This window comes from Leopardus geoffroyi, chromosome B1 (assembly GCF_018350155.1).
Source record: "Leopardus geoffroyi isolate Oge1 chromosome B1, O.geoffroyi_Oge1_pat1.0, whole genome shotgun sequence".
NCBI lineage: Eukaryota > Metazoa > Chordata > Mammalia > Carnivora > Felidae > Leopardus > Leopardus geoffroyi.
The window spans coordinates 111,125,946-111,145,847 of NC_059327.1; the positions used below are offsets into that span (position 1 = coordinate 111,125,946).

General features: G+C 34.9%; 1 protein-coding gene across 2 annotated transcripts in view; it reads right to left on the reverse strand.

Moving 5' to 3' along the window:
• The window catches only part of AP1AR (adaptor related protein complex 1 associated regulatory protein), a 39,766-nt gene that overhangs the window by 11,676 nt on the left and 8,188 nt on the right, over nucleotides 1–19,902 (reverse strand). For both annotated transcript variants that reach the window (XM_045470225.1, XM_045470214.1), the window contains exons 2-4: nucleotides 5,221–5,269; nucleotides 3,391–3,417; nucleotides 363–388 (exon numbers count right to left, since the gene is read on the reverse strand). In XM_045470225.1, coding sequence (XP_045326181.1) covers nucleotides 363–388; nucleotides 3,391–3,417; nucleotides 5,221–5,269 — 102 coding nt within the window. The remainder of the gene's footprint in view (nucleotides 1–362; nucleotides 389–3,390; nucleotides 3,418–5,220; nucleotides 5,270–19,902) is intronic.

Below are 19,902 nucleotides of genomic sequence, written 5' to 3' on the forward strand. Positions count from 1 at the left end.
CCTTATTAATAAAACAAACTTTAGAATGTCATGAGGAAGAAAAAGGGCGATCACATTTTAAAAATTCAAGGAAATGTAATTATTAATATTAAATAGTTTATTAAAAACTACAATATACACGACTTAGGTTCAATAGGAGAGCACTAGGTAATCATGTACATTCAATTCCTTAATGTTCAAATCAACAGTTTGAGACATTATTATTTGTCTCAATCTTACAGAAAGAGAAAACTAAGGTCCTAAAACGTAAACTGTTCAATCCCTCAAAGCAAGCAAATGACAGAGCCTCGCTTCTTAGGGAGCTTCTTATGATTCACACAGACATTATATTAAAAAAAAAAAAAAAAAAAAGCTTTACTTACCTATGACTGCTTCCTGGACTTTCCCCCTGTACAAAAATTAAACAATTAAAGAAATTTCACTAGATGAATTCTATGTGAGGCAATTCAACAAATTTTTTATTTAATCAAAATATTTTCTGCTTATCTATTTTTATCATGTAAACAAATTTTATTATTAAGAGTGTTTTAAACAAAAAGCTTTAAAATTTTACTATTTCTCAAAAGCAAAATTAAATATTTAGCTTAATTTATATTAACTAATTATTGGACATTTCTTAACTTTTTTTTTTTTTAATGTTTATTTATTTTTGAGACAGGGAGAGACAGCATGAACGGGGGAGGGTCAGAGAGAGAGGGAGACACAGAATCCGAAACAGGCTCCAGGCTCTGAGCTGTCAGCACAGAGCCCGATGTGGGGCTCGAACTCATGAACCGCGAGATCATGACCCGAGCCGAAGTCGGACACCCAACGACTGAGCCACCCAGGCGCCCCTCTTAACTTTTTCTAACAAATATATATTCTATACCAAATGAACTTCTGGGGTCAGGATGGTACTAGACAATATACTTTCTATGCCTTCTTCATTCACAGTTGATCTTCATTCTTTGTAGATTCCATATTTGCAAATTTACCTATAAGGCTAAAATGTATTTTAACAAAAAAAAACTAATAACCCCTGCACTTTTGTCATCATGAACAGACTTTCACAGAGCAGCAAAAAACTTCGAGTTGCTCGATATGCACCTTCCCAGTTGAGGTAGAACATAGCGATGCTCTGCCTTCTTGTTTCAGTTCTCCTACTGTCCTCTTTACAGTCTACTGAGTGCCATGTTTTTTGCCTGTTTGTGTATTGTTGGTGATTTCACTGTATGGTGCTGAAGTGCTGTCTAATATTCCTAGTCACATGAAGACTGTGGCAAGCCTTATGGAAAAAATGTGTGTGTTGGATAGGCTTCTGTTCAGACATGACTTACAATGCTGTTGGCCATGAGTTCAATGTTAATGAATCAGTAATATATATTAAAATAAGGTGTAAAACAGAAATCTAAAACAAGGTAATTTACTGATTGGGTGATGAAAATGTTGTGGCTAGAAGCTTACAGGAATCTAACTCTCCATTTTTCCTAAGAGTAATTTCCAGTTGGTATTCAATAATTCAGCATTTACGGCAACTTTATAGGACATAACTACCGCAAATGATGAGAATGAATTGTTTTTGTTTTTTTTCTTCACTCGGTTATGAAATTACCTATAGTTTTTTTTTTTCCTCCAAAGTAAACCAGAACTACTTACAAAACTGATTTGAATTTATGCATCTTTCTTACACACTTAAGCTATTCACATGTGATAGTTAACATATATGGGCAAATAACAACAGGAAACAGGTGCTGATAAGAAACAGCACCACAAAACAGGGTGATGTTCAACTAAACCAAACACAAAACATGACACAGAAGGGGAGAAGACCAGTTAGGAAAAACAAAAGCAAACAAAAAACTCAACCAAACAAAAAGCATCTTAGGAAAACACATGGAACCACATTCTTTTGAAAAGCAGTATGATGCAATAAAGGTTGAAAGGACTCTTACATTTAGCACTTCTAGAGTTTAGAAACTTTAAAAATATTATGTAAAGTGTTTGCTTACACTTATCTTTTTTTTTAAATTTTTTTTTTTTCAACGTTTATTTTTTTATTTTTGGGACAGAGAGAGACAGAGCATGAACGGGGGAGGGGCAGAGAGAGAGAGGGAGACACAGAATCGGAAACAGGCTCCAGGCCCCGAGCCATCAGCCCAGAGCCCGATGCGGGGCTCGAACTCACGGACCGCGAGATCGTGACCTGGCTGAAGTCGGACGCTTAACCGACTGCGCCACCCAGGCGCCCCTGCTTACACTTATCTTAAAAAATAACATGGAATTAAAATGACTTGAAATGGGAAAGAGACTGGGTTCTATGAAACATAAATGTATTTGGGAGAAATTTTACTGGGAAACGAAGGGTACGCTAGTTTCCCAAATGTGTTCTATCAGAGGATAATAAATATGTATTATTATCTGAAAAAAGGAATCATACCCAAATTAATTTGGGAAATGCTGAGTTGAATAGGTTTAAATAATTTTCTTAACAGTTCTCCTAACAGTTCTCAGAACCTTTACCATGTTAATTTACATTCTGAAACTAGTATTCCATACACACTGGGAAATGTTGGGCTAAAGGATAATTTAAATTTAGTTTGATACATTTTCCTTTTTCCTTAGCAACAAAAAGTGATAAAAGGTCAGAGCTCTCAGTGTTCTTATAGTAGAACTCATTTTAGAGTTGTATAAAGTTTGCCCAAGGGAGGTTTAGTAACTTGCACAAACTCATATAATTAGTTTAGTGAAACTGAAGTTTAGCTCACGATCTAAAGCTCTTCTAACTATAACCAGTGCATAAGAAATATACACCACAGTTCATTAATTCTACACTGAACTTTTTTCATATTTTTACACTTCTGTACTTCGAATGCATCTTAAATTTAAGTTTTAGATGAGATGAAATGCAAAAAGTCAACAAAAAGAATAACTGATAAAAAAGACAATGGCTAAAGTCAGAAAGTGATTATAGAATGGGCATGCATAAATTCTACCCTCAGAAATCTATGAAAACTATGGTTAAAGAATGGATCTACCTTGGGTTGTTGAAGAATTTTACCTACCTAATGGCAAGAGGTTAGAAATATCCTTTTTAAAGTTCCTTGAGTTCTATAGCATGCTTTAAAATATGATATATATTTATATATATAAAATACATGAAACCAACATATAAAACTATATGTAATATACCATATATATAGTATTATATATGTTACACATGAGAAAATTCTGAATGATATGCTAATATAAATTGGTAAAAGGACATAATTAGGGACTAAGAAGTAAAAATAAAAACCAAAAAATAATAATCCTGAAAGACAATAAAATAAACATTTTTTAAATAAAACCTAGGATTAATGCGATGATTCATGAGAACAAATATGGGTTTTGCACTACTGTGGAAATACTTACTTCATCACTTTCTACTAGATTCTCAAACTGAAAGAACAAGAAAGCAAGTGTTAGGGGGGATATTTTTCTAAGGTACATACCTCATAAAAAATTGTCACTTTTTCACTTCAAAAATAATATACCTTTATACTTTTAAGATATTTGAGTCATGTATCCCTTTATACACTAGTTCATTTGATATATTCAACAGTCCTATAAGATAGCCAAGATAAGTATATACTGTTATTTATGATTTATATGAAAAAGAAAAAGGAGAATCATAGCAATTTTCTTCATAAATCAGAAACCTTTTAAAACTTATAAACTATTTCACCTGAATTATTTCATATGGGGGTTTTAAACCCATACTACCAGAATTTTCCACTTGAATTCAAAAAAAATTTAATGTCATAAGAAGGAGAATTTACTCAAGAAACAGGGACTTAAAAGATACCCAAATAAGAATTTATCTTATAATGTTTATATTTATTCATCTATTCATTAACTGTTTACTGAAAATCTACCAAATGGTATTTACTGCTCTCAAATATAGTGTCTGTCTTTCTACAGACAGGAAAGTAAACAATTTGCTGATGATGTGATGAACAGTATTATATCCAATGACTAAATGAAAGTCATTACTACTAAACTGTATTACTAAAATATTTGTATTTAAAATATAAATAATTTGATAACCACCAAAAGAAAAAAGTTTTATTGTTAACATTATTTATTATTAAATATTAACATGATTAAAATCAAGAAAACAATGCATTTAAAAGGTGTAGAATGACAAGAATTTAAAGAAGTGACTTGGGGCACCTGGATGGCTCAGTCGGTTAAGTGTCCGACTTCGGCTTAGGTCATGATCTCGCGGTTTGTGAGTTTGAGACCCACTCTGTGCTAACAGCTCAGAGCCTGGAGCCCGCTTTGGATTCTGTGTCTTCTCCTCTCTCTGCCCCTTCCATGCTCATGCTCTGTTTCTCTCTGTCTCTCAATAATAAACGTTCAAAAAAAAATTTTTTTTTCAAAAAAATTTTTTTTAAAGAAGTGACTTAAAATTGTTTAAAATTATTATCTTGAACTTTTTTTTGGTTTGTTTTTTGGTTTGTGATTTTTTTAAAAAAACTAATTTCTGGTTTACTTGCTTCCTTATTTAATATAGAAGGCAGTGACGTACAGTGTTCAACCTTTGAAGCCAGGCAGTTTTGGACTGGATTTAGGTTCTGCCATTTATGGGCTGTAACAAAGCCCAACTTCTTCACCTGTCTAATCCTCTCATTCTCATCCATAAAATGGGATGACGGCCACCCATTCAGCAGAACTACATTAAGAATTATGTGTGATGACATTTATAAACTATGGTGGAGTAGGTGGGACATAGCAGGGACTGAATAGATTCTATTATTATATTTTACACACGAAGAATAAGAAACTCAGTGATTCATCCTGTGGAGTTGCTTAAAGTCAGCTTTCTGCTTTGATCCTGCTGTACTTCTTTACTGGGGCAGGCCAACCATCTATGTCTAGAATCACTGCCTACTGAGCCATTGTAACTGCGCAAGAGTACCCTCTCTTTGAATTGTGCACTGTGAAAAAAAAGACAAAAAACAAAACACCACTTCTTAGTAGAAATAGCAATTCTGTTAGAAGAACAGGACCGTAATCTTCTGCAAACTTCGCCCTATTCACCCCTCCCCTCCCCACCCCAATTCTTTTCCTTTTCATTGGCATCAATAATATGGAAATATAACAAGTCCATACTAAATCTAGGGCCCTTAATGAAAAGAAAAATGTCCCTTCTGCCTTCCTGAAGGGACTTTTATCCAATCAGATTCAAGACTTACTTACCTCTATAGTTAAGTGCTCACCTCTTGAGCATGTTCTAAAATACTTGGATCTGAGAAGAAAAGCAGAAAAACTTTAAAAATCACAATTAATACTAAAACTGAGCCAATGTAGTGACATAAACACACTTCTATAAAAACATTTCCCAGATTTTCTTATGAGTTTAAAAGTGTTCAACCAACATTTATCTACCGACACCACTATTTACTCAACCTGTAATAACAAATTAATTTATTGTATTTACTACATAGAATACAATTAAATTTTAACACTCATCTCATTATTGTTATTGTATCAAGGAAAGTATGTTAAAATATTGATGTGTTAAACAATGTATAAGAGTATGTCTCCAATTTTCGAAAACATATGCAAAACAACATAAATCTGGAAAGATATATGCCAATATGCTAAGAGTGGTTGTCTCTGGATTATGGAATCCATGTTTATACAAAGTTAGGCACTTTTTATTCTTTCCATGCCCATATAAATTTTAATCATTCTCTTCTGCTCCTATTAGTGAAATTTACAGGTTATCAAACAAGAAACTCCTTTGTTATATCTGCTCCAAGAACATGTCCACACTCTATTAACTATGTTTCTGTCCTCTATTATAGTATGAAAGTTGGTATAGGGCAGAGACACCCAAACTTCTTTACTACTGGAAATGCCAGGAGATTATAAGACTTTCACTTATAATGTGGTTCGTGTTATAGCTGCTTAAATTAATGGAGGAGAGGACTTCATGCCCCCACAGAGACCAAAAGTCACACTGAGGGTTTTTAATGGATCCTTGGACAGAAAGGATCCTTTAAAAGATGAGAAGAATCCTGGGGTTAGGATAGGTCAGAATGCTTTGTGAGTATTATGTGTTTATGTATGTGTGAAAGGGAGACAGGTTTAGTGAAAGGGAATGAATGCTATATTATCATGATAAAATTTTTACTATTATAAAGAATAAAAAACAGTGAAATCATAGGTCCCATTTCTCTTAGTACAATCTTTATTTGCTAACAGATGCAAAGCACTTTTATTGCCCATTAAGAGATAATTAATAAAAAACAGAGGACTTGGAATTGTCATTTTACAGATCTAATAATTTATGGAACACACCCAGAACAAACAAAATACCCTTAATTCTCTAAGCATGTAGTGTCCCCATTCTTCTATTTTCCCCATTTCTCAAACAAAAACAGAAATGAGTTGAGCCTTTGAATAGCGCTGTGTTCTGGTATTAGGATACATACTTCAAGTACTGTATGCTCTCTCCCTGCAACCATCACTCTCTTCCCTGAATGAAGAATCTATCTCTGATTAATCTACTTCTCCTTCCAGGCTTACTGCGATGGTGTAACTGAATAATAAAGTTCAGTAATACTAAGTATCTCATTATAGACTATCAATGTGACTTCACTGCTGAAGCAAAACCTAAAGCTAAGTGGTATACTGTCCAAACCAAGGGAAGTAATTGTACTATGCTTGTATTAGATAGCAAAACACTGTGTTTTATTCCAATTATATACAGATACACCCCTAACTTTAAGAGAAGCCCAAGGTGCTGACTGTTGTAAATGTCTCACTTTTCTGTGCTTTCTGTCCACATTTAACTTTAGTGAGGATGTGCTTTTGCATGACTCTAACTCCCTGATTTTCTGACCAAACTAGACCATAGTCAAACCCCAGACTCATGTGATTGGTTCAGGGTCATATGGAAACTGAGCAGAGAGATATAATATCTTCCTGAGAGCTCTAGGGAGATGCTAGGAGTTATGCTTCTGAAAATCTTCAAAGAGGAATGAAACCAATCAAAAGAATGTTCTGACAGTGTTGAAGTCATCCCTAAGGATCAGGGGCATCCCTGCTCTGCCCATGGTTTTGCTAGTACTTGATAAATCTAGTATCCTTATAAGAAATTCTACCTTTTGCCTAAGATAGTTTGATCTGGATTTCTGTCCCCACAAAGTCCTGACTAATAAATAAACATAAGTCTATATGATAGAATGGCAAAAGAGCAAGTTAATAGAAAAAAAAAAAAAACCCTAAAACCAAAATAAAACACAACAATTAAGATGAAAGGTATAAAGAAAAGCAAAGCAAGTGAAAAAACATTTAAGTTTTCTTTTTAAAAACAGATTAGATTGAGACCTACAATCTAATCTGTTTTTAAAAAGAAAACTTAGATTAAAGGTCTCAATCTAATCTGTTTTTAAAAAGAAAACTTAGATTAAAGGTCTCAATCTAATCTGTTTTTAAAAAGAAAACTTAAATGTTTTTATTCACAAAAGGCATATATTGATTCCTACTATCATAAATGCCAAGATTATACTAATAGGTTAAATACTCAATTTGGCAAACTCAGGGGCAACATTTTTTATTAGAAGAGTTTTATCCAAAAAGAAGTCGAGAAATATTGTAATATACATTTTAAAGTAATTAGAAAGCCGACTGCTTGAAAGTAGCATCTCAGATTTGAGAGAGCTCTCCATTACTTAAGTGGTACATGAAAGAAATTTAAATTAAAATCTTTACATATTATTGGATGCCTAAAAGTTTAATACATCTGGAATATAACTTTTTCAGGGTTTCCTGTAATAAAGTGCCCTGATTTTCTACCTTGAAGTGTTATTTTATTTATTTAAAATATTTTAATGTTTATTCATTTTGGAGAGAGAGAGAGAGAGAGAGAGAGAGAGAGAGACAGAGTGCAAGCGGGGAAGGGATAGAGAGAGAGGGAGACATGGAATCTGAAGCAGGCTCCAGGCTCTGAGCTGTCAGCACAGAACCTGTCCCAGGGCTTGAACCCACAAACTGTGAGATCATCACCCGAGCCAAAGTCAGATGCTTAACCGACTGAGCCGCCCAGGCGCCCCTTGAAGTGTTGTGTTAGAATAAGGAGTGAGGTTCTTCACAATCCTCTACTACCTACTTCTAGGTAAAGATGATAATACAAGTGAGGGGGTCTGGGTGGCTCAGCCGGTTAAGCCTCCGACTTCAGCTCAGGTCTTGCTGTTCATGCGTTCAAGCCCGGCGTTGGGCTCTGTGCTGACAGCTCGGAGCCTGGAGCCTGCTTCAGATTCTGTGTCTCCCTCCCTATCTGCCCCTCCCCTGCTCATGCTCTAAGTCTCTCTCCCGAACTAATTAAATAAACATTAAAAAAAAAAAAGATGATAATACAAGTGAAAGGTAAGTAGAACAACTGCAGAGAAGAAAATCATACCTGTTTTATTAAATGTGACCTCAAGTGTTTATATTTTTATTTCATAAATATTTATTGAGTATGTAACTAAGTGCTTGGCATGGTTCCAAAGTGCTGGCAATACAACTGTCAGTAAAACTGATAAAGACCCTACCACCTTGCAGCTAACATGAATGACAATAAGCAAATGGTGGGAAATGCTAGGAAAAAGTAAATACTTCAGAGTAAGCAAAGATAGTGACCAGGAGAGGGAGGTTATTTTATGTAGGGTGGTCAGGGTAGGACTTTCGGTTAAAGCAAAATTGGAACAAAGATCCCCCAAGAAAGCCAGCTAGATAACTGGAGGAAAAGAATTCTAAGCAGAAGAAAGACAAATACAAACAAGCTCTGAGGCAAATTGTTCTTTGCATATTCTACGTAAGTGGGGGACCTGAATGAATGGCTGGAGTGGGGAGAAAAAGATATGAGGTCTGAGAAACAGCCAGGGTCAGACCACAGGCCTTTGTAGGCCATGGGAAGGGTTCTGGAGTTGATTCTCAATAGTTAAGAATTTACAAAAAAAGATTTCTTTGGCATCCCCCCCACACTTTTTTTTTTTTGTTTGTTTAGCTTTTATCATGACAATTTTCAAATATGCACAAAAGTAGGGAGGAGAACATATACACCTCCTTGTACCCATTACCCTACTTAAAAAAGTTACCATTTTCCCAAGCAGGCTGTGTATTGTCAGTGCGGGAGCCCGGCCTGGGTTCAGGCTCATGAGCTGTGAGATCATGACCTGAGCAGAAATCAAGAGTTGGACACTAACCAACTGAGTCATCCAGGCGCACCCCAACTTGCAACCCCCCTACTTCCTCTGTAGTCCTCTTTTAGTCTGTAACAGCCCTCCTTGCTGTACCATCACCTCTTCCCATGCCACTGATGTGTTGGAGAAATTGCGTCACTTGTCCTGTAGAATTTCTCAATTTCTAGGTTTGGCTGATTGTTCTTCTCTTGGTGCTGCTTGCTTCCTCTATCCTCTGTATTTCCTGTGTACTGATAATTTGATTTAAATTGAGTGCAATTTTTTAAGGCAAGAACTCTTCAAATATGGCACTTGCTGTTGAACTAAATTATGAGGAACTTTATTTTTGTCTGCCTCACTTTTACTGATGCTAAGATGATCTGTAGGTTCAGGTATTGTCAGCCTAATTCATTATAAAGTTTCAAACCAACCTAGAAAAGGGGTGACTGGTGTTTTTAGATGCCTTACGCTTAACATCCATACATAGTTAAGAGTCTGGATGAGAATTCTCTATTCAAATTCCAAGTCTAGCACATTAAGATAAATGCCAGTCCCCAAACCCCTTATACTTTTTCTATAATTAACCCTGGGCCTACTTCTCAATTCCAGATCACTAAGAACACCATTCTTTTCTTCCTGGCTTCAAACCCAGGAAATTAATCTTTGTTTTCTTTTCCTATCCTAAGGAAGGTTTGCTGTGAACAAAGATACAATGCCAGTGATTTTTCCTCCCATATAGATGCTTCATGCTATTACTAATACATACACAAGCCTATTGTGTTTAAGGAGTTTACTACCAATCACTGTGGAGAAATAGAAGTATAGCTTATTCTTGGGGAAAAAAGGAAGAATGAGCTATTTCTCAAAAAGTTGGAAATACAGAAAACAAAAATTAAAACTATAAAAGCAACACACAATGTATCTGTTACCTTGACAAGCTAAATTACCTTAAAGAAAAAGAATAGCTCCTGGGTAAAGGAAAGAGAAGTAGTTAATATCTAAAAGAAGAATGTGTTAAAGTGGAGGAAATGGAAGGGCAGAAAACAGGGAAGTAAATGTTGGCAGAGTTCATCCAAAGCCCATCTGCAGAACAGTCCCTGGTTCAAGGAACTGAGCTATCTGGACCCAGTGGTAGGTAGTGCTCCATGGTGATGGGTTATTTGAATTGTATAACTTTTTCTGAATTTATGCTAAGAACCTCCACCCTATTATTTACTCATAGTGAAAGAATGTGCTTAACTGAAGCTACAAGTACTATACATTTTCTGGACAGTTATATTTTACATTTTTAATTACCAAATACGCCTTCCGTTTTTCTATATTTGACCCAATAAAGCTGAGGGCAAGAGCCTGGGACAAAGGGAAATCACTGATGTGACTGTTCAAACAAAATTACTAGGTGTTAGGGGCTCCTGGATGGCTCAGTCAGCTAAGTGTCTGGCTGTTGGTTTTAGCTCAGGTCGTGATCTCACAGTGAGCTGGAGCCCCACCTTGGGCTCTGCACTGACGGTGCAGAGCCTGCTTGGAATTCTCTCTCTCTCCCTCTCTCTCTCCTCTCTGCCCCTCCCACGTCTCTCTCGCTCAAAATAAACTTAAAAAAAAAATTACTATGTGTTAATGGAAAAACAAAACTAGCCACAGAAAAATCACAGGACTTGTCATCTTCAGGTCTCCCAAGTCCTGTGCAGGAATATTTCATTACAGTACATAGGTCCTAGTTGAGAATATTTTCTTCAAGAATGAAGTTCTAGTTGTACATAAGAGGCACCATTAAAAAAGAACAGTGGAAAATGAGATACAAAGAAATAGGATCAGTCTAAAACCAGAAATTTGATACCAACCAATTAAATTACATTCCAACAACCTTAGATGAAAGTTAAATCTTAGAAAGAAAAATAAGAAACAAAATGATTGAAAGTAGCAATGTCTATTGCAAAGGCCTGGCTCTTTTTTTTTAAGTTTATTTTTATGTATTTTTGAGAAAGAGACAGAGAGCAAGTGGGGGAGGGGCACAGAGAGGAGACAGAATCCCAAGCAGGCTCCACACTGATGGTGCAGAGCCTGATGTGAGGCTTGAACTCATGAACTATGATATCGTGACCTGAGCCAAAATCAAGAGTTGGATGCTTAACCAACTGAGCCACCCAAACGTCCCACAAAGGCCTGGCTCTTGATTACTATCACTTGGCTTAAAGAAATAACGTTTTGCTTTCTTCAATTTAAAAAAAAAAATATTGACTTGAAAATTCCTAGTATGCATAATGTTACAAAAAAACAAAGTATAACAAGCTATTACTGTAATGGAGAGCAAAGAGAGACATTTATTGTCTATAATGGGCCAGGTATTATTATGCATGTATGGACTTTGTTGTTTTTTTATGAACTTAGTTTTTATATGTATTTTTATATACATTTCCTTTCCACAATAATCCTATGAAGTACTGTAATCTTAGAGACAGGCACTGTTCAACACGATAGCCACTAGCCTATGTGTGGTTGTCAAGCACTTAACATGTGGCTAGTCTGAAGTGAGAACTCAGTCTGAATATTTCAAATAGACACTGGATTTTGAAGACTGAATACCAAAGAACAACAACAAAATAAAATGATCTAACTCCAATAACTAAGCTCTTTCAAAATATATTTATGATCAAACATAGATAAATATCTTTTAGATCTTCCTCAATTCCTCTTCCTTCCAAGTTAAACTGATTACAGTTCTGCAGTTGAAACCACTGATGTGCATATTCCAATACTCTGTGTATGGCTTAGAATCTAAAAGTATGCTGATTTTATATGTAATGCTGCTTTGCAATATAGGCTTTTAGTACACTTTTAGAAGAAACAAATGTTTGTATTATTCATAAAGCATTTGTTTTATTATTCATAAAAAGTTCACTAAATATTAGGGGTTATTTAAAATTAAAAGACATTTAAATCCGACATTTAAAATGAAAAGAAAATGTGGTCACTTTCATTAACTTCTTAAGAATCTAAAAATAAAGAAGAGCCATCCTACTTTTATAGACCTATTGTTAGTATATAAGTGGGTCATGTACAAAGTTCCCTAAATTTCACTAAAATTTTTTTAAGTAAATCAGAACAATTTAAGATTTTTCATTATGCAAACATAACTGCTTAAAAATAAAAACAGGAAGCTAAAAACCATATTCTCTGCTTTCATATTTATAACATTTGACTAAAGTTTTGAATCTCAAATTCATTTCATTGATAATGATAACAAAACTCTAAGAGAAAACTCCCAAGCTCGTAAGACCAGAAATTCTCAAAGTAGTGAATGTTGGAGGTTATCAGAGAAACCAACATGCAAAAATGGCAACAGTAAATCTAGGAAGGCATCCATTCCCCACCCTAGGGCAACAATCAATTAATAAGTTATTATTACTGACAGGAAACTGATGTATACCTCTGGTAACTGAAATAAGAAAGAGAAAAAAGTATGTGTCTATGATCTAGACGCAATACATAAAAACATCTCTAATAATACATATTTAATGCTAACAGCTCTGTTTTAGTAAATCTGTCATTCTCTACTTTGGCATGTAACAATCGCCTTGTTAAAAAGTGGAGATTATTGGGGCACCTGGGTGGCTCAGTCTGTTGAGCATCCGACTTCGGCTCAGGTCATGACCTCACAGTCCGTGAGTTCGTGCCCCGCGTCAGGCTCTGTGCTGACAGCTCAGAGCCTGGAGCCTGTTTCAGATTCTGTGTCTCCCTCTCTCTCTGACCCTCCCCTGTTCATGCTCTGTCTCTCTCTGTCTCAAAAAAATAAATAAACGTTAAAAAAAAATAAAAAAAAAAGTGGAGATTACTGAGCTCTGTCTCTGATTTACAGAGCTGGATATTATATTCTGTTCTACTCATCTATTTGTCTAGCCTTATACCAGTATAGCAGGGTTTTGATTATTAGAACATATAAGGCAAGTCAGCTTCCTCAAAATTTGTAAGCCAGATTTGGTTTCTTGTGCTTTCATAAAAATTATTGGAATCAGCTCGTGAAGTTCAGTGCAACTGGTGGACCTGCATTCAATTCATATCTTTCTATTCATAAACATGGCACTATCCTTCATTTATTTCAGGCTTTTGTTTTTAAATGTTTTGTTCTTACACATCTATTATTGATTTATTTCTAATTTCTTATACTTTTCATTGCTAACATGGAAAGTAATTTTTAAAAAATGTGTATTTGTTTATTTTGAGAGAGAGAGAGAGAGAGAGAGAGAGAGAGGATGAGTGGGGGAGAGGCAGAAAGAGAGGGAGAGAGAGAGAATCCCAAGCAGACTCTGCACTGTCAGCAAAGAGCCTGACATGAGGCTTGATCTCATGAACCGTGAGATCATGGCCTAAGCTGAAACCAAGAGTCAGACACTTAACCAACTGAGTCATCCAGGTGCTCCAGAAAGTAATTTTTAAAACACACATTATCTGTTTGTTTCTGGAATACAGGAATACAATAAAGTCTTAGTATAAACATTAGACAGCATTTCACATTAATACATTGGGAAAAATATCTGACAATACCAAATGTTAGGAAGTGGAACAATGAAAATCTACTGTTGGTACAAGTATAACCTGGTAAAATTGCTTTGAAAAGTCTGACATTCTGTAATAAATCTGAAGATGTGCATGAGCTATATCACCCATTCCATTCCTAGGTATATGTAACTAAAGAATCTCTTATACACATGTACAAAGAGTTATTTGTAAGAATGTTGACTGAAGTAGTTTGTAATACCAAAAAAACCTCAAAATAATCTAAATGCTCACCAACAGGAGAATGGATAAATTAATTATAGCTTACTGATACAATGACACACCACTACACAGGAGCCTGAATGAATGAACCAGAGCCACATGTACGAAAATGGATATTTTGAATAAATATTCCAGGTAAGAACAATACCCTAAAGCAAAGAATTAATCAATCAATGTTTACTGTATTCAGAGTGACAACAGGGGAATAAAAACATCACTCTTTCTTTCAAGTGGGAGGAGTAAACTTAGACCCATATAAGAAGTTGCTCCTGCAAGTTCCAGGAACCATGTGATTACTAGAGAAATGAGTGGAGATAAATGCATAGAGAATAAGTGCGTGCATGAATAATGTTTGCAATTAAAGTTGGATCTAGGTAAGAAATGATGACAGATTGTACTAAAGTGGAGTCAGTGAGTGAAATGAATAGGTTAGAGGTATTTAGAAAATAAAACTGGAAAATGAGATGATGGGGAGGAGAGTCAGAGAATCCCAATGGGGTTGTAATAGCAAAGAAACAGGAGTCAAGAATGAAGTGTATAAGGGGAGAAAAATAAATGTGGCCAATTCAAGTCCTAAGACTTAAATGCCAGAGGTGACAAGGATAAAAAACTAAGTGATGTGAGAAGCTGAAAGAAACCTATAGGATTACACCAGTATCACATAATACAAAGCTGAGCTGTAAAGAAAATGGTTAAAGTCATATCATGTGTGCACTTAACTTTCACGAATTCAGCCATATGCCCTGGAGGGAAAGGCGAGATTAGAAATAATGTAGGCAACAATTCCACTATTCTATTCAAGAGCATATATATTCAAGTGTATTATGGTGAAAGCTGAGCTGCTGAAACAGAGTCTCCAAAAACAATGAGTTAAAGAAAATAGAAGTCTATTTTCCCTTTGTTAACAGTCTAGAGCTCCCCAAAGTCATCCAAGGACATTCATTTATACATAAGCCTTATGTCCCTATGTCTCTAAACAAAGTAAAGTTTCTGTATGTCCATTCTACTACTGCTGAAGATGTGAAAGTGGACTCAAACATATAAATGATATTAAAGAAGTAGAAAAAATAGGCTATCGTACTCTAAATGAACGTGAAGTAAAAATTTTTGGAAGAGTTTAAAAGTAATGTTACACAAGTGAAAATTCTTGCATATATATATTCTTGCATATTTATCAATTTTATCAAGGCAGATATCAAGATAATTTTTTATTAAGGATAAAATCGGTCTCATCAAGAATAGGCTGAAAATGCAGTTTTTTATGCTTCTGCATGTTATTTTGCATAGCAGATACCCTTTTCACCAAAGTGACTTAAGTAAAAGATAACTGAAAATTTTTCATAAATCCTACATTTGTACTGTTCCTTTTCTTCATATCCTGATGTCTAACATCTGTTAAAATAAAATAGGAGTCTTTCCCTAGATCTTCTGTTTGACATTATAAATAATGAAGAACCATGGTAAATTGTTACAAAGTCTATTAAAAATTAAAAGCTTCCCAAGACTTTTTTTTAATGAACAAAAGACTGGAAAGGTTACAAATCAGATGCCCCACAAAAGCTGTTACAATCAAGATGATAGACACATCATTTTTCAATTATTATCAAGTATTTCAATGGAAGTTTAATAATTCAAATCTCAAAGCATGATCCATCAGTAGATTTTCCAGGTTGGGATAGCATCGACATAGATGATAATAATAAATAATAATAACACTTATTGTTTAATAAGCCCCTCCTGAATGAAGGCAAATTTAGGAAAAATGAATGTGTACAAAATTTATTTCTCAAAGAGAAAGACAACTCTTTCTGCTAAACATGGGTTAAAAAGAGTCATTGCCTTAAAAAATTTTTCATTCCAATATAGTTAACATACAGTGTTATATTAGTTTCGGGTGTACCATATAATGATTCAACAGTTCCATACATCACCTAGTGCTCATCAGGACAACTACACTCCTGAATCCCCATCACCTATTTCACCCATCCCCCTCAACCACCTCCCCTCTTGTAACCACAAGCTCGTTCTCTGTAGTGGAGTCTAGATGCTTCTTGCTTTATCTTTTCTTTTTTTTTCCTGTGCTCATTTGTTTCCTAAATTCCACATATGAGTGAAATCCTATTTGTCTTTCTGACTGACTTGTTGCACTTCACATTACACTCTCTAACTCCATACATGTTTTTGCAAATAGAAATATTTCATTCCTTCATATAGTTGAATAATATTGCATTGTGTATATACACCGCATCTTCTTTACCCATTCATCTATCAATGGAGAGTGGGTTGCTTCCACGATTTGGCTATTGTAAATGAAAATAGGGATGCATGTATCCCTTTGAATTAGTGTTTTTGTATTTTTTGAGTAGATACCTAGTAGTGTGATTACTGGATTGTAGGGCAGTTCTATTTTTTAACTTTTTGAGGAACTTCCAAACTGCTTTCCATAGTGGCTGCACCAGTTTGCATTCCCACCAGCAGTGCACAAGTGTTCCTTTTCTCTGTATTCTCACCAACACCTGTTGTTTCTTGTGTTGTTGATTTTAGCCATTCTAACAGGTGTGAGGTGATATCTCATTGTAGTTTTGATTTGCATTTCCCTCATGATGAGTGATGATGAGCATCATTTCATGTTGTCTGTTGGCCATCTGGATGTTTTCTTTGGCAAAATGCCTATTCATGTCTTCTGCCCATTTTTAACTGGATTATATTTTTCGGTGTTGAGTCTTATAAGTTCCTCATTTATTTTGGATATAGCCCTTTTTTGGATATATCAGTTGTAAATATCTTCTCCCATTTTGTAGGCTGCCATTTAGTTTTGATGATTGTTTCCTTTGTTGTGCAGAAGCCTTTTATTTTTATGTAGTCCCAATTGTTTATTTTTGTTTTTATTTTCCTTGCTTTTGGAGACATACCTAGAAAGAAGTTGCAATGGCAGATGCTGGAGAAATTACTGCCTGTGATCTCTACTAGGATTTTTGACTTCAGGTTTCATTTAGGTCTTTAATCCATTTTGAATTTATCTTTTGTGTATGGTGCAAGAAAGTGGTCCAGTTTTCCCAACACCATTTGTTGAAAAGATTGTCTTTTTCCCTTCAGATATTCTTTCCTGCTTTGTTGAAGATTAATTAACCATATACTTGTGGGTTCATATCTGGGTTTTCTATTCTGTTCCAGTGATCTATGTGTCTATTTTTGTGTTAGTACCATACTGTTTTGATTACTACAGCTTTGTAACCTGAAGCCTGGAATTGTGATACAGTTTTGCTTTTCTTTTTCAAGATTGTTTTGGCTATTTGGGGTCTTTTGTGGTTCCATACAAATTTTAGGATGGTTTCTTCTAGTTCTATGAAAAATGCTGTTGGTATTTTGATAGGAATTGCATGAAATGTGCACATTGCTTTTGACATTTTAACAATAGACATTTCAACAATATTTGTTAACAATATTTGTTCTTCTAATCCATAAACATGAAATGTCTTTCCATTTTTTAAAGTCTTCTTGAATTTCTTTCATAAATGTTTTGTAGTTTTCAGAGTGTAGGTCTTTCACCTCTTTGGTTAAGTTTATTCCTAGGTATTTTATTATTTTTGGTGCAATTGCAAATGGGATTGTTTCTTTAATTTCTCTTTCTACTGCTTCATTAGTATATAGAAATGCAATCAATTTCTGTATATTGATTTCATATCCTAACACTTTACGGAATTCATTTATTAGTCCTAGTATTTTTTTTTTTTTTTTTGGTGGAGTCTTTTAGAGTTTTCTATATACAGTGTCATGTCATCTGCAAATAGTGAAAGTTTTACTTTTTCCTTACTAATTTGGATGCCTTTTATTTCTTTTTGTTTTCTGATTGCTGTGGCTAGGACTTCCAGTACTATGTTGAACAAAAATGGTGAGAGCGGACATCCTTGTTTTGTTCTCGGTATTAGGGGGAAAAGCTCTCAGTTTTTCCCCATGGAGTATGATGTTCACTGTGGGTTTTTCATATAAGGCCTTTATGAGGTATATTCCTTCTAAATCTACTTTGATAAGGGTTTTTATCATGAATATGTTGTACTTTGTCAAATGCATTTCTGCTTCTATTGAAAAGACCATACAGTTTTTATCCTTTCTCTTATTGATGTGATATATCACATTGATTTGTGAATGCTGAACCACCCTTGTAACCCATGAATAAATCCCACTTAATCATGGTGAATCATTTTTTAAAATTTATTGTTGAATTCAGTTTTCTAGCATTTTTTAAAGGGCTTTGTGTCTATGTTCATCAAGGAAATTGGCCTGTAGTTCTCTTTTTTTTAGTGGTGTCTTTATCTGGTTTTACTATCAGGTTAATGCTGTCCTCATAGAATGAATCTGGAAGTTTTCCTTCCTCTTCTATATTTTGAACTAGTTGGGAGAACAGGGATTAACTCTTCTTTAAATGTTTGGTAGGGGGTGCCCAGGTGGCTCAGTGGGTTAAGCATTTGACTCTTGATTTTGGTTCAGGTTTATGAGATCCAGCCCTGAGTTGGGCTCTGCACTGAGAGTGTGAAAACTGCTTGGGATTCTCTGCCTCTCTCTCTATCAAAAATAAACATTAAAAAAAAAGGTAGAATTCCCGTGTGAAGCCATCTCGTCCTGGGCTTTTGTTTGTTGGGAGGTTTTTTGTTTTTAATCACTGATTAATTTCTTTACTGGTAATCAGTCTGTTCAAATTTTCTATTTCTTCCCGCTTCAGTTTTGATAGGTTATAGGTTTCTAGAAATTTATCTATTTCTTCTAATTGTCCAATTTGTTGGCATATAATTTTTCACAATAGTCTCTTACAATAGTATTTCTGTGGTGTTTGTTAGGTGTTATATCCTCTCTCATTTGTGATTTTGAGTCCTTTCTCTTTTTTTCTTCATGAGTCTTGCTAGAGGTCTATCAATTTTGTTGATTCTTTTCAAATAGCTCCTGGTTTCACTGATCTGTTCTATTGTTTTGTTTAGTGTCCATATCATTTATTTCCTCTCGAATCTTTATTTCTTTCCTTGTGCTGGCTTTGTGTATTGTGTATTGTTCTTTTTCTAATTCCTTTAAGTGTAAGGTTGAGATTTTTCTTGCTTCTTGAGGTGAGCCTCTATTGCTATAACTTTCCTTCTTAGAACCACTTTTGTTGGGGTGCCTGGATGGCTCAGTGAATTGATCGTCCAACTCTGGATTTTGGCTCAGGTCATGATCCCAGGATTGTGGGATCAAGACCCATGTTGGTTCCACATTGAGTGTGGAGCTTGCTTGGAATTCTCTCTCTCCCCTGCACAAGCTCTCTCTTAAAAATAAAAATAAAAATAAAAATAAAAATAAAAATAAAAATAAAAATAAAAATAAAAATAAAATAAAATAAAATGAAATAAACCGCTTTGGTGCATCCCAGAGATTTTGGACTGTTGTGTTTTCATTTTCATTTGTTTCCAGGTAACTTTTTATTTCTTTGATTTCTTGCTTCACTCATTCACTGTTTAGTAGCACGTTATTTCACCTGTATGCATTTGTGGTCTTTCCAGATTTTTTTCTTGTGGTTGATTTCTAGCTTCATAGCATTGTGGTAAAAAAAGATGCATTACATGAGGGTCACTGCCCTTTAAGAGGGGCCTGAGGAAACTAATAACTAGAAGGAGCATTATTGGTCTTTTGGTTCTTTCTCATTCATCCTCTGCAATCTGTATACAGCATGTGAAATTGCTAACCACCTTCTTCTTCAGTAACTGTTGCTACTTATGTATCTATGATATTGAATTTTCTAATTATAATTGAACTTCCCTGGGTTACTGAATGATAGACATAGCTTTGTAGTCAAAACACAAAAGTGAATAAAAACTTACCCATGTACCCAAGAGGCTTAGGGTCTAACAGGATAGATGCACAGGTAAATTAACAACTGCCATGCTTTGAGAGGGATATGTTCAGA